The sequence below is a fragment of the Leiobunum rupestre genome, chromosome 2 (assembly GCF_980474605.1).
Source record: "Leiobunum rupestre chromosome 2, qqLeiRupe1.1.hap1, whole genome shotgun sequence".
NCBI lineage: Eukaryota > Metazoa > Arthropoda > Arachnida > Opiliones > Sclerosomatidae > Leiobunum > Leiobunum rupestre.
Window position 1 is genome coordinate 30,128,725 of NC_143385.1, and position 23,732 is coordinate 30,152,456.

At 37.0% G+C, this 23,732-nt stretch overlaps 1 protein-coding gene across 1 annotated transcript; it reads left to right on the plus strand.

Annotated features, from left to right (window-relative positions):
• Positions 1-5,391: 5,391 nt before the first annotated feature.
• LOC149957303 (very-long-chain (3R)-3-hydroxyacyl-CoA dehydratase hpo-8-like) lies at positions 5,392-12,031 on the plus strand. The gene is made up of 7 exons (XM_090164774.1): positions 5,392-5,628; positions 8,293-8,410; positions 10,204-10,311; positions 10,374-10,495; positions 10,856-10,895; positions 10,964-11,132; positions 11,867-12,031. Exons 1-7 carry the CDS (start codon positions 5,549-5,551, stop codon positions 11,959-11,961), a joined length of 732 nt encoding a protein of 243 aa, XP_090020900.1. The 5' UTR covers positions 5,392-5,548; the 3' UTR covers positions 11,962-12,031.
• The last annotated feature ends 11,701 nt before the right edge of the window (positions 12,032-23,732 follow it).

Below are 23,732 nucleotides of genomic sequence, written 5' to 3' on the forward strand. Positions count from 1 at the left end.
CAAATAAAATTGTATCAAATTTGGATCCAATTGATATTTCGCCGGGACACTTTCTTGGAATCGTGTATGGAATCTTGTACGATGTAGTCATCTACCGCCAACGGTTAGAAACACTGAGAATAACTTAAGCCGGTGGCTTAAATATATTATTTCTAAAATAGATGACGGTACCGTATAATGATAAATGACAGCCGCCGTAAGTGTTTCTAGAAAGTGGTCCGAACCGAGACACCATAGCGGATATCAATTGAGTGTTCAACAATCTATAGTGTATACCTAACTCAATGGTATAAACATAATTTTAGAAGGCGATATGAAATTAGATGACTACTTTTAATGTCTGGCGAGACCGCCAGAACAATATCGATCTCAGTAAATATAATTTTATTTCAATGGTTAAATTTATCGAACAACTGGCAACATTTTGATAAAACTCTACAGCATAGAAATCAGAATGTAACTAGAACGATTTTTGCAATGGACCACGCGCCGATTTGAAACTGGCGGATTAGTCAGTAACGCCCAAGGTTAGTAAAAAATGCTATAAAAGGTAGCCTCGTTTGGGTGGTTTTGGTTTACGCGTCGTCTTATTTTAAGTCTGTTAACTGCCTTCTACACTCTAGTCGGTTCTCTAATAGTTAGCCTTCTCAAAGTTGCAGTGACGTCACTCGGTTCTGGCCAATTACATTTGTTTGTTTTATTTAATCTACCATCTAAGCGGAACCAGGTGTAAAAACAAGGGATTTGGGTGGGGATATAATTCATTGTTTTTGTTAATTTTTACGTTATATTTACCTCAATTATTTTCGTTTACCGCGTTTTGAGCACGTGATGCACGTGCCGTTTTTTGATCAGTTTCCTTATTTTAGGCCAAAGTAGACGACGTTTGGCAGATATCGTAGGTTTCCTAGGTGTTTGGCCTAAAAATTAGCTTTTCATTATAGTACCACAAATTGAACACAAGAAAATAGACGACTTTTGACGGGTTGCGTTCTCCTTGTGTGGGTAGTGCTGTGTTTGTTGCTCCTAGCTGAAACAGACAAAATGACGTTATTCTTATTAGATTTGTGCTATCATCATATTCGACTGCTACGTCTGTTCACGGTTAAATAAGTAATATTTGAGAAATATAATTTATATCACAAAGTAAATGTCTTTGTCCAAGCGTCAAAGCAAGAATATACTTATTATTCTTTCTGACGATCCGTGGACATCATTGTTTAGTTTTTCCCCGGCAACTGAGGGGAAAAGAATAACACGCTAGGCCAATTTGCCAAAGTAGCTCTAAAAGGAAATACACTATTCAAAATAACCCAAATTGATTTAACCTCACGTAAAGTACCATTTTATTCAAATATATTATATATATACAAGGTGTCCACTAAAAAACGATCCAGGGCTAATAATTGAAAAGTTATTTTTCCTAAGAATTTGATATTTTCAGATCGCATAGCACGCGCAGAAGGTCATTAGATGAAATCATGAAACAAAACTCAATGACCTACTTGTTTTGGTGTTTATTTTCTTGGTTTCCTATTGGACAATTTACATCGGTTCAGAGTCACTTGGACATAAAATTCGATGGCGTGCACCTTTCTAATTGGAACGGAGTCTCTAAATCCAGCGGTTCTCGATATAGTTTTTGAATGACCTTGAGGACATGGTTCACGGTCGTACAGTTTGGTTTCATTATGGATTAGCCCTAAAAAAAATTTCACCTCGACGCAAAATATTTAGAGAGTTTCAGCAAACCCATTTCTAAGCATTTACGCGAACGTCTTCCAATCTCTAGAACGTTTCAGACGTTAAGAAATGGGTTTGCTAAAACTCTCTAATATTTATATCCTCGACGCAATAGTCTCTGTTAGGCCTAACACAATATTTTACTCCTCGACGCCAAAATCTCCGTTAGGTCTAACACACTTTTTTCGCTATTTTTTCTGAAACGCGCTACGGATTATCTATAACGTAACTAGCCCCAATCACCTATAGCTTCTGTTAACCTGGCGGCCGAAAGGTGAAATATGTTTATTCCACCATAAATATGGAAGTGCATACTCCCTTTAAATAAATACACGTAAAACACTTTTAAACGCTTTAAGCTAAAGTTCTAAAACAGTTGTCCAATGAAATTAGTTTCGTGCCGTTTATCGGAAATATCAGTGTTAATAAATGGCAATTTACTTCGGCAGATCTGAACATCGTTTCGACTTTCAACCGAGTGCAAACAAATTTCTTCTGCGAGATGGCACCACTGAAGCTCTTCAATCATTGGTTTTTCGAGTTTTTAATAAAGCGATTACAAGTTGTTTAATACAGCTCAAAACTGCAAAGTATCCCTTATTGTTTTTTTTTATTAATAATAATAATCAGCTAGGCTTATACCCAAGGCACCACCTTAGGCCTAAGTCATCGAGCGACTTTTAAAGCCTTTAATTCAGGTGGCCGGGTTACAATGCGTAGGGGGGTGGTGGCAAGCCCTGCATGCTATTACTGTTAACCTCAACAAGATTTTATGGAAGGGGAAACCGAAGAGCTCGGGGGGAAACCCCTTAAACCAGTGGGGAGAGAACTGGCAAACTCAACGCGGGAGGAGTTGTTCCGAGTTTTCCACCCAGTGCCACAAGCTGTTATCGAACCCGGCTAACCACTCCGCCACACATACGTCCATGGGTGATTAAAGTTTCTCTTGATCGCGATACCCATTGATGGGTCCCTTTGGGGCTCTTAAATTTTGGTAAATTGATTTATGGGAAACCACGGGTTTTTTGGGGTTTTATTATAATTTAGGCTAACAAGTTAACATTACAAAGATCCACGTATTTCGACTGGCGATATTAATAAAATTTAAGACACTTCTAGTAAAATCTATGAACCATATACTTAAAATTTTGAATAAACATGTGTTAAAACTAAAATTAGTGTGAACTGAGTCTTTCTTATATAAAAAAAAATAACCCGCGTTTTTTATTTCGAACCCTGAACTATGTTCAGAGTCGTGATACCCGCTTGGGCCCTTAGGGTGACATAATTTTCGCCGATGTGGAACTAATATGATGACGGCTGGGCCGTCTTGTTATATATATCCTCTATTTCTTCCTAAACCTTTTTTGAAAAATCCGCGGTAATTTTCGATAGTTGATGATTCAAGATAATAACATTAAATTTGAGGAAAATCCCGTCAGCCAAATTTCAACACATCGGATGAAAACCTTCACGGTGGCAATTTACTTTCGAAAGATTTTTGGCACATATCTTCGAGCCTATAACACAATTAACGGTTAAAAATTAGTGCCACATAGACTAATGGATTTGTATATCCCCGTACTGTAGATAAATACATACAATTAGTGCCACAGGGGCTCATTTTCTCTGGCTAAATATTTACTCGTTGCAAGTTTTGTTAATATTTTACCTTCATTGAAAGATGGCCATTTTTAATAAGGCTAGTTATTGGCGTCGGTAATGAAGGGAATTTGAAGCATTTGATAACAATTAAGGACCTGAGTTTATTAAAAAACCGTCACGGGATATGTTAGTTTATAATTATCAACTATTTCAAAGATATTAAAAAGTAAATATTTATTTTTACTTACTGGAGATTAAAAACGTAGAGGTCGGTAACATTATCCATGTTTAAATTGATTTTTTCGGGGAAAAAATGTCAACAAAGAAATTTACCGGTTAAAAATTCCGAAAATGATTAAAAAACATGTATTATTCGAAAAATTTGAGCTTTTTATCGAAAAAAACGTCGTTTTTCCGATTAATTTTACAGATTTATCAAAAAATTAATCGTATAATACAGAAATATAAATTACTTGATCAAAACGTTTTACGAATAATTTTTAGAGCTTAATCTATTGAATAAAAGTTAACCATCCCCGACCTCTATAAAAACGTATCTTTAAAAGTAAATATTTATTCACAGGTGTATTTTCTTCGGGGAGATTGAATATATATGTTTGCCATAGTGGTTAATATAATTTTAGTGTCAATTAGCCTAAAATAACCAACCTTTCTCTAAGGGTTTTTAGTACTAACCGCATAATATTATTTTTCAATCTATAGTTTGTATGAAAAAGGATTACCAGAAGAATATGTATCTTTGAGCTAAAATTATATTTTGCAAATGCTACCTTAACATTTGTTAAATATTATCACTTTTTATTCTAATTTTTAAATTTATTACCAAGTTATCAAAAAACGTATACTAAAATTAAATTGAATTTTTTTAAACATGTCTTATAATTAGTGAAATAGTAATTTACTAATTTATTACGATAACTAATTTCGTAATTTGTAAATTAAGGATTTTAATTTTCAAAAAGCACATTTTAGCAAATTAGTAATATAATTTTTTTCAATATTTAATTAAAAAAATCAGCAGTAAATTATTCATTGACCAAAATCCGTTAATTATTTGATTTTCGAAGTTTTAAATTAGTAAACTGTCCAATTAGTAAATAAAAATAATGGAAAAATCAGTAAATTAATTATACATGTACGTTGAAAAAGATTTCTACAACAAGAGAATTACCAGTTGCATAATTAATATATTAGTAATTTGCGTATTTAGTAATTTGTTTCCTTGGTACATCAAAAGTTTGCTTATTTTGTAAATTACTAATTTGCTAAATTTGTAATTTAGTAATTTGCTTATTTAATAATTTAGTTATTTGCTTATTTAATAATTTAGTTATTTGCTTATTTAATAATTTAGTTATTTGATTATTTAATAATTTAGTTATTTGCTTATTTAATAATTTAGTTGTTTGCTTATTTAATAATTTAGTTGTTTGCTTATTTAATAATTTAGTTATTTGCTTATCTAGTATTTTAGAAATTTGCTTTTTTAGTAATTTGTTTATTTAGGAATTTGCGTATTTAGTAATTTGTTTATTTAGAAATTTGCTTATTTAGTAATTGGCTTATTTCGTAATTTGCTTATTTAGGAATTTGCTTATTTAGGAATTTGCTTGTTTAGTAATTTGCTTATTTAGTAATTTGATTATTTAATAAATTGTTTATTTAGTTATTTGCTTATTTAATAAATTGTTCATTTAGTTATTTGCTTATTTAGTGACTTTTTGGTTTAGTGCAAACAAGCCCTTAGGCATAATGAAGGTATTTCCCATCTGGAATATTCGCCCAATTTGGCAGCCCTAATTTCAATTCGCTCCTCCCCTCATGGACAATCACATTGTGGACATTTTTCAAGGCCTATTTCCGAAATTGAAACGATTCTGTGATTCTTTAAGTGAAAAGCAACCTAAGCCTTTCCGCGGCTGCAAAGTATGCCCCGAAGCTGCGTTTATAATGAATTCACCTTGACAGAAAAGACCTGTGTTTTCCTGTTGGACAAAAACCCCAAACTGGTTTTAAATAGCATCAATATATGATTATGATAATGGCGTTAGTAGCCTTAATTTAAGCGATTTTATACCGGTTCCATACGCTGGTTTTACCTTCAAAGAATCGAAGTCCCGTCTACGCGGAAAACAATTTCAATCATTCGTGAGGATCTTAACATTGGATACACTCGAAAATGGTCGCGAAGGAAGCGAAGCCGCTGAATAACGCCGTAAAGTTGTATTTGGTTTCTTATAATTTGATCCAGCTTTTTGGGTAAGAAGTTCTCTTTTATTCATTAAATTGATGATCTTGCCTAAGATTGAGACCTCTAGTGACGGGTTTTGGAAGCTTCTAGCGAAGAGCTATTTCTCACGACGGCTTGGATTACCCTTAGCGTTACGGTCTTTTCGTGGATCTTTAAAAATTAACTTACGGTAAATAAATATGATTAATAATTTAAAATTAATAATCCTGCAGCTTCAAAAATGTTTGGAAAATAAGAGATTATCATTTTGAGCAACGTCAACTAAACATGTTTAGTGAAAATCACCAAGGAAATATGACAACGTTTTTTAAGCCTCGACGGCCGTCACAATTCTCAATGAAATAACGCAGACAGCTGAATATAATACCTAGGTCATCAAGCGATTTTTAAAGCCATTAATTCAGGTGGCCGGGTTACAATCCGTAGGAGGGTGGTGGCAAGCTCTTCTTGCCACGCGAGCCAACAGCTCCCTACACTAACTATTACCGTTAACCTCAACAAGTTTTTAGGGAAGGATATTCAACTGCAGAATTAGGAGCCTAATAAAAACGTAAAACTCTGTGATTGGCTGTTAAGGGATTATGAAAAAACCATCGGAACCTAATTCTATCGATTCTTTTATCAATTAAATTATCATTTTAATCGAATAAATCTTCGCGGAAAATGGGTCTTGGCGATTTTGAATTTCCCAAGTTGATTTCAACCCTGGCCGGTAGCCAGAGGGGGCCCCACCTGGCGTTCCCAGTTATAGAAAACATATTTATTAATCTTTCACGCGCCTGACGTTTTTCAGCTTTGAATGTTTAAATGTATTTCTATTTCCTTATTTTAAAAAGTGCCGATCCCTGAATCCTGACAAATATTATTTTCAAATAAATGGTTTGCATCGTGGGTCCTCTGACTTTTTATTATTCAATTTAATTTTATATTGATTGAACCATCTGAATTTCTAAGTTTCTTAAATCTAGTAAAAGCAATTCTTATTGTGGAAAATTTAATGAATTTAGAGCAGTCAGCTAGGCTAGTTAGGCTAGGCTAGGCTAATACCCAAGGCACCACCTTAGGCCTAAGTCGTCAAGCTGCTTTTGAAGCCATTAATTCAGGTGGCCGGGTTAAAATGCGTAGGAGGGTGGTGGCAAGCCCTGCATGCCACGAGTTCGAGCCAACAGCTTCTTACACTAACTATTACCGTTAACCTCAACAAGTTTTTATTGGAGAGACATTTCAGGAGGTCCAAGTAAAGGGTAGGACAGAAGTTTATTACCGAATCTGGCTCCGCATGAACACCTACGTGGATTCCGAGTTCAAGTCGTGATCGACATGATAGCATCTGAGATCGGAGATAGCGCTTTAAAAGCTTTGTCAATTATAAAGTTTATAGTCGCAAGGCACAAGAAGAACTGTTCAGTTAACGTTTTTAATTACACGCGTGATGCTGGGCAAACAAACTTTCCTTTGGATCATTTTAAATTGGTGCTTTTCGGCCTCCGTATGTGGAGACCAGACGGCGAATCAATTTTCAAAGATAGGCCTCAAGTTGGTTTTGACTGCAATAGCCTTCATGTCGAAGTGAAAATTAAAACGAGGTATTTGAACTCGGAGGCGTGTTTTATGCCCACCTCAGGGCCGGACTTAGAGATCCTGGGCCCATAGGCATATAAGGAGTCTGGGCCCCTTTTTCACGGGCTGCATTTACTCTTATCCCTGGAACTAGGCTGTGCCTCATTTTCCCTGATTCAGAGTAGAAGTCTGAGCTCTACGGTTATATAACTAAATAATAGCCCTTAACAATCGTCGACTAAATATGCGATAATTATGCAACATTGTGATTTAAGGCTGCGTCCGTAAACTGCCAGGCAGAAATTTTGGTAATTTTAAAACAAAATCTTCTACCTAGGAATTTCTCCAATATAAATTACGATTGATATTATAGATTTATGACTTCGAATACAGTAATTACGGTCACTGGAGGGCCCCTTCCAAGGATAGGCCCTTAGGCCACGGCCTAGGTTGGCCTAGGCGGAAATACGGCACTGGCCCACCTTCGATCGTTTACGTATAAAAAGAGAGTTGGACCAGGGCGATTGAGACTGAAGGCCTGGCAGTTTTTTAAATTTATTTGGAGCTTTCAGCAGGAGCTACAAAATACAGTTTATTTCCGGTCAGATGGAACTGTGTCTTAGTCACTGGGAAACTGACCTCGTTTACGTGAATAGATTCAGCTATGGGACAAACCACGTGAAATTATCGTACTTAAAGAAAGTAGGCTTCCCACAAAAGAGAATCACCGTAAACTCCGCAACTACGTCGTTTAGTAAGAATAAGTTGGTGGAGAGACAGTGTCCAACGGTTGAAATGAATATCAAACCCAGCACTCTCAAAATCAACATAAGTGGTGTCTCCGTCCTATAGCCACACCGAAACTCTGTGAAAAACACGTAAATACGGGGAGATACCTTGCAAACTCATCGCATAAGGAGTTTATCCGAGTTTTCATTTAGTGCCCCAAGCTGGAATCGAACCTGGCTCCTCTGGCTGGGCGGTGAAAGTGCTAACCACTCTGCCCCTTACATACCAAGACCCGTCACTTAAGTCTCAATCTTAGGCAAGATTGTTAAATCTAAATTAAATTTTAAATACGTTTTAAATCCAATTAAACAATTCCTAAATAGCTGGGGTTTCACTTTGATACTTATTTTGCACCACTTGGCAATCCAACAAACATATCTCGGAGTCTGGGAGAAAGTGAAATACTTGCTCAGTTTCTTCCAAACGCTGCAGGTTTTGGAGGTAAATTATCATTTCGTCGGAACAGAAGTATATAACATGTCACTTTGAGGGAAGTATGCGTCACCCAAGTTTTTAGTCGCTCGAAACTACACGTCATAATAGTGATTTTAAAACTAATAAAAATAAACTCTTTAAAGGAAGAATCACATTGAGGATATTAAACTTTTTATTACTTAAAAGATCTTAATCAGGCACACTACTTATAACAACGTTTATAAAAACACCCCGACAATTTTCGTTTTTTTACATCAGAAACATTTATATTTTATTCGTTATCACTCCCACAGTTCCTATATTTCCTATTTTTCCTATAATTTACCGTCTTTTCTTTCTTTTCCTAAAATTTCAATAAATTTCCTATAATACCCGATATGTTAACTCAAAAGTATGAGTAAATTAAAATAGTTGATATTTTACCCTTGGAAGTCTCTAAAACCTAGGAGCACCAAACACAAGGAGAACGCAGCTAGCCTTTAAACACGCTAACGAGGGGTTGTGTACGAATTTCATTGGACGAGCGTCACGAGCCTTTACGCTGAATGTTTTACGGGCGGGGGGAAGACAATTTCCAAATTTTCCCCTTCCGACGGAAGCAAGCGCTAAAGCGTCTAGCCAATGAAAAATGTACACACGAAAATCCACGACTTTTGACGGTTTGCGTTCTCCTTGTGTGGGGTGTTGTGTTTGTTGCTCCTAGCTAAAACGTCCTAGTTTTATAGGTGCTTATTTCCAACACCGTTCGCCGATAGTTTCTATCGGTTATCAACTTTATTTTGAATGTTATACCCCCTTTCAACAATTTTGACAACCGTTTTCTCTTATTGTATAATTAATTTTCTCCTATTTTTTCCTTTTTCCCCCCAATTTTCTTCCTATATTTTCCTATATTTCAATAATAAATTTCCTATAATTCCTTTAAAGGATTTTAAAATATTCTGTGGTCGCCTTGCTCCCTACAGTTTCGCCTGCCCCATTGCCTTCTTCTAAATTTAACTTTTAACCTGTAAACAGAACGTCGTGTTTTGCCAAGCCTTAATATGTCAAAAAAGCTACCTGTTTAAAAGGGAACGCTTGTTGCTGCCGTAAAGGTGCAAAATTTCCATTATTTTAACATAGCACCATATAAACAGAGACTTGCAGGTCCTGGCTCTCGGAAATATTTCTTCTTGGCGATTTCTTTGGAGGATGATGTATTGAAACGTCTATTGATAAAACTTTTACAACGGATAGATTTGGTTTATTTAAGATCGAACTAAGGAAAAACCTGGGACTACAGGCTCCATCAGGATTTCAGGTCTAGAGTGCCATCTGTTGAAAGGAATAAGAAATATAATAATAATAGATACTATATTAATTTATTTCACTATTTTATTGTATTTTATATTTATATTATGTAATTTCAATCGCGAATAATTAATAGTATCAGAAGGTACTCATTTTAGATTTAAAATTCTCGTGACAGTATATTTAAAAGTAGTTAGATATAGTGAAATTTTGGTATTTGTGAAAGTTGCCATTATTTGATACTTTCGATTTCCGTCAATGGATGGCGATATCAGATTCTTAACAAAAACATTAAACTGGAGCTGATTCCAAGTTCTCCGTTGCGTAAATTGCTATTTGATTAATATGCATTCTAAATCAAACAGCCCTCATGCTTCGGCTCTTTTTGAAATCTATATTTGTAGCCTGCAAAGGTACTTTAATGGGGTATACTTCTCTCGGAGCAGACAGATTATATACTTCTGAACGCGTTTCCGCCTGGAATAAATTAATGAAACCAGTTATCCTAGATCATTCACGTTGCTTTGGGTTTAGTAAAATCAAACTTATTAAGCAACGTGTTACAAATTACTCAACGCTTGTTCATGACGTGGGGGATTCTGCACCCAGTTCTCGAAGTAACGATCTTACGTTGGTATTATTTACCTGGTAATGGTAATTCATAACCAATCTTTTGCAGGTCACTAATAATTTCTCAATTACATTGACGCTCACGTCTTGGTGTATAGCTGAGGTTACCCGCTATTTGTTATACGCGGCAGTTCTCTTAAAAAAGACCACTTGCCTTCTGAATTGGAGCAGGTAGGGCCTTCAGTCTTCCTTGTTGTTCCCTTCATAGCACCAGATATTAATACTCTACTAAGAAAGATTACGGGGTTGTTAAGAAATGATTACTGCGCTATTATGGAGTGATTACGGGGTTATTAAGGGGTTGTTAAGGAATGATTACTGGGCTATTATGGAGTGGTTACGAGGTTACTAAGGAATGAATATTAGTTATTATCGCAAGATAGTTATATTTATCAAAAATAAATTTTATATTCTTCTGATCATACAGCAAATTCGTATTTTTGGGAGAATTGCTAAAAACAGTCTTTCACCTTTAGGGTAAATAAACTCATTATCGGTTACTTTTCATGACACAATTTAAATATCATTTAGGTACAACTTTTTCCTGGTTCTGTATCCAATGGGAATTTCAGTAGGTTTAAATATTTGGTAGAAGTTTCAAATCCCTTAATCATTAGTTAATATCTGACACTCAATTAGGCAGAGATGATGACAGTCTTTGCAGCTCTTCCTTATATTTACGCCAAAAAGCTGTTCACAATCTCAATCAGCGCTAAGCAGCTACTCATTGTGGCATTACCCAAGGCGGCGCATATTACCCTGGATTACTACTCCATCGTTATTATTGCAACTGTGAGCCACATTCCCGGTAAGCATTTAAACATTTACCAGTGTTATTTAATTTTAGGAGGTTGGATTACGGAAGCTTTCGGATGGTACCCATTAGTCAAACCCACTTTCCCCAAATTCCCACCTTTCATCGCTATTGTGCTTAAGGACATCTAGTCAACTTATAAATAAATAAGTGTAATTAAGTTTCTTAATAACATTGAGTAAAGATGGTCATAATTTTTAATAGCTATTTATTGATAAAATATTTGTATTTATTAAAGTAAGTATATTTGGGGTGGCGGAGTGGATTGAGCTTTCACCACGCAGCAATAGGAGCTGGGTTTGATCCCAGCTTGAGGCACTGGTTTAAAACTCGTAACAACTCCTTCTGCGTTGAGTTTGCAAGTTCTCTACGCAATGGTTAAAGGGGTTCTCCCCAGAGTTCTTCAGGTTCCTCTTTCCATGAAAACGTATAGAGTTTAACGGTAATAGTTAGTGTAGGGAGCTGTTGGCTCGAACGCGTGGCATGAACGGCTTGCCTCCACCCCCCTACGCATTGTAACCCGACCACCTGAATTAAAAGGCATTAAAGGTCGCTAGATGATTTAGGCCTAGCGCAGTGCCTTGGGTATTAGCCTAGCTGATTACTATTACATTTCATGAAATTGCGACGCATTTCTAATACTGGTAATCCAACCTCTCAAAAGTTGAATAGTCCTGTACTATAATATAATTAAATTAATTACAACGCTTTCATTGGTTCTCGTTTAGGCTTTGCTCTAATGTTTTGTTACATGCTTAACCAAAGGAGAAAATTCATGGACTCACTAAAGCAGAACAATCAGAAAAAAGTTAAATGGCATTGAATAGAAGTGTATCTAGTTTATTTACATAATAGAGCTTTTATACTGAAAGTGTCACCGTGACCGTAAGGATTTCAAAGCTTCTAATTTTATCTGTTCGCTGTTAAAATTTTCTACAATTTTTCGTTTAGTTCAGTGTCAGGGCTGGATTTCACTAAAGCCAAAACGCTACGACGACGCGGGTGGACGCAAAAATACTGTATAAGGCCTAAAGAATTATTTTCATAACGTTGCTACAGTAAGCGTTGACTTTTAAAATGTCTGTTATGTTTATAGGGGGGTTTTCACTAAAGTCAAAACGCATCTATAGTTAGTGTGAACCAATAATATATTAGGCCTAAGCGTTGATACTCGCCATTGCGGTTTGATTTCCCGAGTGAAACCTGCCTTTAGTGAAAACCAGCTGCATTTTGGATCTAGTTAAAAGTAGTCTAACCTCTAAAGCTACTTTTTGTTAGAGACAAAACGGGACAGAAACGAGCGTCAACGCCAACCCTCACCACTAAGCTTGATTTCCACTAGCGCCGCAGCGCGCGTGACAGAGCAATTTTATTTACGCAAGTTGAAATGTTTGTACGTCCCAAAGTTGAGTGAAGCGCTAGTGGAAACTAACCATAAGCCTTGGTTCCACTAGCGCGCGTAATAGAGCAATTTTATTTACGAAAGTTGAAATGTTTGTACGGCCCATAGTTGAGTGACGCGCTAATTGAAACTAAGCATAAGCCTTGGTTTCTACTAGCGTGCGTAACAGAGCAATTTTATTTACGCAAGTTGAAATGTTTGTACGACCCATAGTTGAGTGACGCGCTAGTGGAAACTAAGCATAAGCCTATGTTTCCTTTAGCACGCGAAACGGGGCGTCACTCATTTTTCGGACGTACAAACGTTTTGATGCGAGTAAAGAAAAATACATAAAAACGCACTAGTGGAAAACTAATGCTTGGTTTCTACCAGCGCGTGTAGACTTGTAGTAAAGGATTTTTATTTATGCACGTCCCAAAGCTAGGCTAAGGCTAATACAATTATTTTTGCTTGAACGCTCACCGTCGTGTCATTTTTGATCTAATAAAAACCAACCAAGAGCCTAATATTGTTTGCGTCTACGCTCTCCATCGTAGTAGTTTTTCGGGTGAGTGCAAACCCGCCTTTCATTGGTTTGAAAAGTCTTCATATTCATTATCTTGCCGTGTTTAATCTTTTTATACGCATTGTATCATAAACCCAATTGTTGTGACTGTTAGTTTTGTGTAGAGTTACGTCGCGAGCCTTACGGGCTTAATATTATAATATCACTCGATCGAAGTTATGGAACGTCCAATTTTTGTGACTTTCGAATCATAGTTCCTCCGAAATGTTGATTTTTATAAATAAATTTTAATATAAATTAAAACAAAGTTGTTTTTTTCTTGACTTTTTCTTAAAACAATTGGCAAAATCTTTTTCCTAGTTTCCGATACAAGAGTGGAAAGGAAAAAGATCACCAGCGTGGAAGACGCGAGGGGCTGATCACTCCGCGTAATCGGTGTACAGAGCCGTACCTTTGACTGTACTAATGGGATTACGCGTAATCTTTGAAGTCCCTGCCTTTGGCAATTCTAATCTAAGCGTAATCCGGTGTACAGACTTTCTAAGAGTGGTTAGCCCCTCGGGAAGACGAAAGCTTTAGGGAACCATTGATTTGGTCTTTAGGGAACCAATGATTTGGTCTTTAGGGAACCAATGATTTGGTCTTTAGGGAACCAATGATTTGGTCTTTAGGGAACCATTGATTTGGTCTTTAGGGAACCAATGATTTGGTCTTTAGGGAACCATTGATTTGGTCTTTAGGGAACCAATGATTTGGTCTTTAGGGAACCAATGATTTGGTCTTTAGGGAACCAATGATTTGGTCTTTAGGGAACCATTGATTTGGTCTTTAGGGAACCAATGATTTGGTCTTTAGGGAACCATTGATTTGGTCTTTAGGGAACCAATGATTTGGTCTTTAGGGAACCATTGATTTGGTCTTTAGGGAACCAATGATTTGGTCTTTAGGGAACCATTGATTTGGTCTTTAGGGAACCAATGATTTGGTCTTTAGGGAACCAATGATTTGGTCTTTAGGGAACCAATGATTTGGTCTTTAGGGAACCAATGATTTGGTCTTTAGGGAACCATTGATTTGGTCTTTAGGGAACCAATGATTTGGTCTTTAGGGAACCAATGATTTGGTCTTTAGGGAACCAATGATTTGGTCTTTAGGGAACCAATGATTTGGTCTTTAGGGAACCATTGATTTGGTCTTTAGGGAACCAATGATTTGGTCTTTAGGGAACCATTGATTTGGTCTTTAGGGAACCAATGATTTGGTCTTTAGGGAACCATTGATTTGGTCTTTAGGGAACCAATGATTTGGTCTTTAGGGAACCAATGATTTGGTCTTTAGGGAACCAATGATTTGGTCTTTAGGGAACCAATGATTTGGTCTTTAGGGAACCAATGATTTGGTCTTTAGGGAACCAATGATTTGGTCTTTAGGGAACCAATGATTTGGTCTTTAGGGAACCATTGATTTGGTCTTTAGGGAACCAATGATTTGGTCTTTAGGGAACCAATGATTTGGTCTTTAGGGAACCATTGATTTGGTCTTTAGGGAACCAATGATTTGGTCTTTAGGGAACCATTGATTTGGTCTTTAGGGAACCAATGATTTGGTCTTTAGGGAACCAATGATTTGGTCTTTAGGGAACCAATGATTTGGTCTTTAGGGAACCAATGATTTGGTCTTTAGGGAACCATTGATTTGGTCTTTAGGGAACCAATGATTTGGTCTTTAGGGAACCATTGATTTGGTCTTTAGGGAACCAATGATTTGGTCTTTAGGGAACCAATGATTTGGTCTTTAGGGAACCAATGATTTGGTCTTTAGGGAACCAATGATTTGGTCTTTAGGGAACCATTGATTTGGTCTTTAGGGAACCATTGATTTGGTCTTTAGGGAACCATTGATTTGGTCTTTAGGGTGAATGGGCTTACTGCTAGAGCATGTGGAGGACTGGGAGCCCAGATAAAATTAGTCTCAACATGGTCATTCTCCTGAAATAGAAATAGATACATGATCCTTGTTAAAAAATTGAGATTTACCTACATTTTCGTGGACTTGTGAATTTGTTTGAAAAATCTCTGTATTTGTATTTTGGGTGGATTTGTAGATTCGTTTCGGATATGGTGGGTTTGTGGCTTTTTCTCGTGGATTTGTAAATTTTGTAGAGAAATTGATAGATTTATGGATTTGTTTGGAAAATTTTTGGGGACCTAGAAGTAACTTTTGCATTTGGGGGATGAAAAACCCCCTTTGATTAATAACAACGACGCTGCTTTGGCATATTTAGTTAGATGGAACTAATACCAATCTAACGACGTATCAATAAAATTTTTATCGAGTGCCATTGATTAGTAATCGACTTTTCGTGAAGTCCCAATCGGAGCAAGCGCCGCGATGTATTCACCACCACCATCACCACCACCACCGATAACGTCAAGAGTGAAAATAACAGCCTCAACCCCTATTTAACTAGAGCGGTGAGGCTAAAAAAAGCGTGCGTATAGGGCTTCCAAAAATACCAAACCAAAAATAAAAAATATTTTTTACCTGTACACAAAATTTCGCTCGAGGCTTCAAATGGTGATATACGTTTGTAATTATCTTCCTTTTGTTCTTAAAGATTGGTTTTGTTCAAAATTAAGTCTCAGAAGCTGTTTCATTGAGATGTAGCTTTTATTAAATTTTAGGTCTAACTCGCGTCTTAGAAAAGCGTATTTCAATCGAAATTAAATTAAACTGCCCCTTGTTATTTGGTTTGCTTTGAATCGCAATTGTTACAAAAAAACTGCTTTTCTCACATTTTTACAATTCTTCCCTTTTAATACATGTTTAATCATTATTTTAATAATTTTGATTGATAGGAATTATTCCGTTTTTAGTGTCATTAATTAATTAATAAAGTTTTCGGAGATATTCGAATTCGTGGCCCGATTAAAAATATAATATTTATGTTTAAAATACAAGGTATTGATTTTATTTATAGTTCAAAATATTTATATTTCACTTAGCTCAACAGATTTCTGTTCTTTTCCTTTTAGCACAAAAAAATTATTTTTCTTTTTAGCTCAATAGATATCTGTTCTGTTCTATACATTTAAGTTCAAAAAATTTATTTCATTCTCTTTTCTTTTTAGTTAAAAATATTTATTTAATGCTCTTTTAGATTTAGTTCAACATCCTTATTTAATTATCTTTTCTTTTTATTTCAAAATATTATTTTATTCTAGTTCAAAATATTTATTTTATTCTAGTTCAGAATATTTATTTTATTCTAGTTCAAAACATTTATTTTATTCTAGTTCAAAATATTTATTTTATTCTAGTTCAAAATATTTATATTATTCTAGTTCAAAATATTTATTTTATTCTCTTTTCTTTTTAATTCAAAATATATATTTTAATATCTTTTCTTTTTAGTTCAAAATATTTATTATATTCTCTTTTCTTTTTAGTTCAAAATATTTTATTTTATTCTCTTTTTTTTAGTACAAAACATTTCTTTTGTTTTCTCTTTAGTTCAAAATATTTTTTACTTTATTTAGTTCAATATATTTTTTTTCTTTTTAGTTCCTAATATTTATTTTCTTTTCTTTTTAGTTCCAAATATTTCTTTTCTTTTCTTTTTAGTTCCAAATATTTATTTTCTTTTCTTTTTAGTTCCAAATATTTATTTTCTTTTCTTTTTAGTTCCAAATATTTGTATTAATTTTTGTAAATCAAAATATTTATTATATTTTTAAATAATGTTTCTTTGCAAATATATTATGATGAGGAAACCTCAAATTGACGACAGTTTATTACCGCGATTAATAAATATCAGAATATCTTACGCTTAAATTTCCGTATATTTAACTTTTTCTAAATGAAACTTATAGGTCTAAGTTAAATTTCTGGAAAATTACTGAGTCCTTTTTTCCTGAACATTTTCCGTGTTTTTCCTGAAGAAAAGAAAAAAAGGTTTTCATTTGATGATTAGCTTAATATTGTTGGCAAATTTAAATTTCGTGGCAATTTCGCCTCATTTTAGCGAACCCAAAAGTTAATCTAAACCTCTAGACTAGTCTAGAATTAAAAACCTTTAAAAAGTTATATTCGTTTCAATAAAGTTTTAATAATAAACTACCAAATAACAAAATTCTAAAAATAAACTACCAAATAAGAAAGTTTTAATAATAAACTATCAAATAACAAAGATTTAATAATAAACTATCAAATAACAAAGTTTTAATAATAAATTATCAAATAACAAAGTTTTAATAATAAACTATCAAATAACTAAGCTTTAATAAAAAACTACCAAATAACAAAGTTTTAATAATAAATTACCTCCAATTTTATTTCTTAGACACTAATACTAATTAGAATATCGTTAATATTTCATCAAAATGATAATTTCTGTCGTTTATTTTAAATAAATAAATAAATTAAATAATACCCTGTTGACTCTAGAAAAGCAAATATTTTAACTTGTTCAGTCCAATAGCACTAGCGTACATTCCATATTACCTTAGCTTTAAGTCCTTACATCTATTTCCATTCCTTAGCTTAAGGGGATTTCGAATAACTAAACGAGTACCTAAAATCCTAAATCTGTAAGTCCCGACTTCAAGCAAACTTTCTGTAGTTTTTGTGAGCGAATGACAAGCTTAGCTGATTAATATTTCATAGGAACTCTGAAAATGTTATTCCCGCTTTTAATCCCAATGTCTTCATCGAATTATTTAAACTTACAAGCTAGTTTCATATATCGGGCCAAAATCAATAGATTAACAAAGCCTAGCACTAGAAACCCTGTGTCAACGAATTTTCGTATTGCACGACATAATTATATTCCAAATCAGGAAAACCAGCTGTGACCAGGGATGGGCCAAAAGGGATCTGCTCACAGAATCACATTTATTGATAATTAGTGAAATTATTTAATAGGCCCAAATCAGCTAACGAATTTTAATTAATTTTGTTTTCTTATTTGGTGTAAATAGTTCAAAAGGTCGATAAATTAATTGGTTGTTTGAGACTAAATATTATCGAAATCGAAATTCCAATTTAAATTAACACAGTAGCGTATAATAATAAAAATGAGCTAAGCTAGAACGCAAGGCGGTTGTCCCATGGCAAAACCTTTTAACCAACACGATCGTAATTTTGAGATATTTGACTTTTTCAAAACCTAAGTTTAAGTCATAAATAGTTAAATATTTATGACTTTTACCTGAAACTTTTACAGTACTTTTGTACATGCCTTAGTAAAACTGATGCGTAAAAATCTAATTTTTCAAAATTTGGTAGTTATAAGGTTTTGCCATGGGGCAGCCGAAGGAGCCCCACAGGCCTCACTCAACTAGTGACTTTTGAAGCCAATTAACGGTGGTCAGAATAAATTGCTTAGGAGGGTGGTGGCACGTCCTTCAAGCCACGCGAGCCAACAGCTCCCGACACTTACTACGCGACTTACTATTACCTCAGCAAGATTTTATGGAAAGGAGAAACTGAAGAGCTTTGGGGGAAACCCATCTAATTTTACTGTTAAAAGAGCCTGGCAACTGTTTTTTTCGATAATTCATTTTTAGTCTTACACGAGCCGTATAGTCTCCTGGTCTCGCTCCGTTGTCCGGCGTCCGCCGCCGCCGTAGGCATGACACGGCACGGTAGAAATCATACTAAACTTAGAAGAATCCTCGCACGCGATTGCGATTAACAGCCACGCGAGGAAATCAGCCTCTAGAAGTAACAATCAAAAGCTAGAAGAATCTTCCTACAACTCTTAAGCCAGGTTCACACTTACCCCTAGAACCGCTTCGCTTTATAACTAGTTTTCAAAACCAACGTGAGAAATCGCTTCGTGTTGGTTCGGGATGCAACTTGTCCAAGTCGGTTCGCTTAGAATCGCTTTCAGAACGATAAGGCGGGCAAGTAAAATTGCTCGTATTTTCCAAAATAATGGGAATAAAATTCTAAATAATGTCAAATAATATTACTGTATGTATAGTAAACATGATTAACTAATTGTTTTGGGATACATTTTAGTATTTTCAAAATTCTGGTCATAATTTGAAATGGCGTTAAGCCTTGGCTATAAGCGAACCGGGGTGAAGCGATTTTGCACGTGTGAACCAAGAATTATCGTCGGCGGTCAAAACTGGCATTCAAACTGACCTAAACTGGGTTTTAGGCTCTAGTGTGAACGTGGCTTTAGAGAAAGAGACACGGGAGAGTCACGTGACACACAAGAGAGGACGCGGGAATCGTCACTACGTCTAGACTGGCGCTGGGGTAGAGCGGGGGGGGGCAAAATAACGAGAATGAATATTGGTGTATATAGCAATGAGCCTTCACACCAAGCGCACCAGCTTCAAAATAAAACAAATGGAAAAATTAACAATCACTAAAAGCGAACAATGCAATAAAATGAACACACAAAACAAAAAATTAAAATACGCGACAAACCGAATAACAAAACAAAAAAAAGAAACTAGATAATAATAGTTCGCAGAATGTTATCAAGTCCGAACAGCGTTGCGAAGTATAGCGCAAGTGGCGGAAATAACGTCTGAAAATCCAGCGTGGACCGCTTTCAACACACCCGTCAGAGAGACGGGAAGAGCCCTCTTATGGAGACCACTTGGGATGGACAGGCGAAGAGAATATGCTCCGCGGTATCTACCGCCCCGCACTTCGAGCAAGAATCCGAGCTACTCAAATTAAAGCGGGAAGGCGTCCGCAGCCGAGACGCGCCAAAAGAGTGTCATCCCGCCTGGGGAGCTGACGCCGCATAATCTCGCGAGAGCCCGGATTAGGCTTCGCTTCCCTGAGCGCGTAGGAGGTGGCGCGGGTCTGCCAGGAATCCCACCAAGCACTTGTAACCACTTTACTTCACGCGGATTTCAATTCGGAGAGCGTAGCCGGGAGGAAAAAGTCCACCTTGGAGGGACGCGGAAGACTGGTGACGTCCGCGAGATCGTCCACCGTTTCATTGCCCGCTACGCCGACGTGAGCGGGATAATACGTCGGGGTATTCGCTGCGCCACATGGAGCAAGTGTATGGAGGTCCGAAAGAGTGCGACGAAAACTCAGCGGTGGAATTGCGGCCTCAGCTTCCAATAGGACAATGGGTCTAGACCGTGGCACACCAAGGATGACCCGTAGAGCAGCGTTTTGGACTTTGTCCAAAGAGGTGAGCAGAGGAGCGGCTGCGGACGCATAGAGGGGGCTGGAATAATCCAGCCTGGAACGAATGAGGTGGGTGTACAAAAGCCTTAGCACGCCTCTACTGGCACCCCAACTGGTCGCTGAGACAGTACGCAGAAGATTCAGGCACTTGAGAGAAGAGGAGGCTAGAGCCTCGACGTGGGCGTTCCATGTGAGTCAGTTGTCGAAAATACCACCGAGGTACCTATACGATTGGACTTTGGTTAAGGGAGTGCCATCGAGACTGAGAGTGAGATCGCCTGGTAGTCTCCTTTGAGAAAAGCATAAACTGGCACTGCTGGGGTAGAGCTGTACCGTGAAATGGCTGGGGAGAGGACGCGGGAATCGTCACTACGTCTAGACTGGCGCTGGGGTAGAGCTGTACCGCGAAATGGCTGGGGAGAGGACGCGGGAATCGTCACTACGTTTAGACTGGCGCTGGGCAATAGTAGTTTAATAAATATATGTACACTCAAATAAATCGTCGTGCTTATTTATTTTTGGCTTAGTTTAACTCACAAACTCGATACAGTAAGCTCGTGTAAGACTATTATTTGGGTCACGTGACCCACTTGTTCTTTTCACGACCGAAACGAGTCTAGGTGGCGTAACGGCGCTAGCTTATCCGAGGCTTTGCTTATGATCTATGCAAGTATCATTATTTACGAAGTCAAATTTACGAATGGTCAAACAAAGGGGGCATAGCGATATTTTTTGGTCGGGGAGCTGTGGCGTAGCCAGAAATTCGTCAAGGGGGGTCTAAGTATGTGAATGTTAAGAGGGGGCCGAGAAGGGGGAATTAATTGCAAAGGATGAGAAACCAATTGAACAAATATGATCAACTGTTTATTGGAAAGGTTGAGAAACCAATTGAACAAGTACGATGAACTGTTTATTGGAAAGGATGAGAAACCAATTGAACAAATATGATCAACTGTTTATTGGAAAGGATGAGAAACCAATTGAACAAATATGATCAACTGTTTATTGGAAAGGATGAGAAACCAATTGAACCAATATAATGAGCTGTTTATTGAAAGGGATGAGAAGGGGATTGAACAAATATCATTAACTTTCTGTTGCATATATAAATATGTACTTGTAAAATTAAGATTAATCTTTAGACTACAATATAAACCAGGGAGAGGGAGCGCTTATACCAAACTGTTGACAGACAGCACCAAAATAATTATTTTAAGTGTACATAACACTAGATGTAACCATAAAAGTTGAAATTTTCGCAAAACATTAATGACTTTAATTTTCTTTGCTGGTGTCATTTCACAACACATTTTATGTAACCTTTAATTAAAACATTTGTGAAAAGGATTCTTCGTATAAATTATTTATTTTTAAAATCAATAACAAGCTTTTCATCTTAGTTAAGACCAAAGTGTAGCTTTTTGGAAATATGTCTCACAGCGTTCACCATTAAATTTGAAAGGGTCTATACGGTACATACTCGCTCGACCCGTCTCTTAGATTGAACGAAATCCAAGATAAACTTTGTTTATTATTTTGTCACAGGAACTTGAAGGTTATAAGCATATTCTTCACTTCTTATATTTGATAGGAAAATATAAACACACCGTACACACGTTTTCTAGACATGTACTTGGATTGTGATTAATGACTTTTCCTTTATTCGCATTCAAAATATGTATGTCCATAAGAGGGAGCAGTTTCTTTTCATACAAGCGCTACTGACGTCTATAGATATTTGGATTAGCCCTTGCAAGCCACAAGATTCCATTAATGCAAAATTATGCGAAAGTAGAATATATTAGGAAGCCGTTTTTTAGTATATCCATATTTATTTCGGAAGTTACTCTGGTTATTTATACATGACTTTCGCCTTCAAAGTCATTTCTGCTTCAAATACTTTGTGATAGCTACCATTGGTATAGCGCAAAAACAATTTATAGGGACACTCTAAGAATAGGAAGCTTACAGTTACGAAGTCGTAAAATAGACGGTTCAAAATAACTCTTTCAGCGATTCGCTAGGAATTATTAATACATACGTGCCCGGAACTGCAAGTTTCCCCTTGTTTGGTCCTTGTAAGGGCTGGTTTTCAAAAGGGAAGGAACGTCGCGATGGTAAGTGCGTTGACGCGAAACACTCGCGCTAGGCCCAACGCATATTTTTGCAATGACGCGAAAAAATACTTAATTAATTCCTAACACAATTTTTTTCTATTCTAACCTAAATGGGGTGGCGAGCCTCCATATGAGGGCACGGCAGTCCTGTTTCCCTTCCTTTTGGAGTCACACCGGGATCACCAGTGCCAGCTGTGCCAGGTTACTTGGGCTGCTGTGTGCTTGTCTTTCCCCTTTAGGAGCTCTCTCCAAAGGGTTTGACTCTTTACCTACGTAGGTAGGGTGTCGGCTGGAGTTGCTACAGCATCCATTCTTACTCCAACTGCTGTGTGCGAAGTGGGGATTGGTACACGCATTGCTGCACCTTCTGCTGGGTTGAGTGGCTTGCGTCAAAGGTGCGACCATCAATAGTAGGGTACTACTTCCCATGCTGGATTTGTCACCTGTCCGGGCTAGGTGGACGCTGGCGTAGGGCACTATGATGATAGGCCTCCGGTGGTTTGGTCTCTGTTACTAGGTACACCGGGCTATAAATTCTGACACACTATTCTTCACATGTAAAATTTTACTGAGAGCTATTCACAAGAGTACAGACTGCATTACGGGATTCGTCGCCGTTTTGCATCCGCTTGCTCCCGCGTCACACGTAGCCTTTGACAGCGCCTCGCTAGGGGGCGATTTCCTTCTTATGATGACGTCACTCCGTTACTAGCTCTCAGTAAAATATTCAACAAAGTGACAAACTCATGGAACAACATTATAGACTTATGCTAAAACCAAAAATTAAATCAAAACCAAGGCGAACGAGAGGTGAGCCTAGCGAGTGTGACGCGACCTTTGTACCTTCGAACGAGAGAAGTCGCTGAGAGAATAGGCTGCTGGCTTGCTCCCTCCTTCCCTTTTTTGTTGGTAGCTAAGCGCTCGCTCGGGCGTTTATTTTTACCTCTCCGAGGGGACTTTGTACCCTAGGAGGGGTTATACAACCACCGTGTCTGTCTTTACCTCTCCGAGGGGACTTTGTACCCTAGGAGGGGTTATACAACCACCGTGTCTGTCTTTACCTCTCCGAGGGGACTTTGTACCCTAGGAGGGGTTATACAACCACCGTGTCTGTCTGTCTGTCGGTGGGTCTGTCTGTCAGGCCTGCGAACGCGTTCACATTTTCGGGGCAAAGGGTAATCACTGCGTACGAAGTTTCCTAGAATCAGGGAAAAGGTTTCTCCAAAAGCGCCCTCTTTTTGTCCTTGGGTGTAGTATAATTTTTTAATCGGCCGGGATTCGAACCCGAACCCTCTTGCACGACAGGTGAGCGTTCTACCGCAGAACCACGGATACAGTTACGCTTCATTGAAAATTAAAAACTCTTCCGAGGAGAGGTAATTTTGGCTTGCCAACTTGTTTTT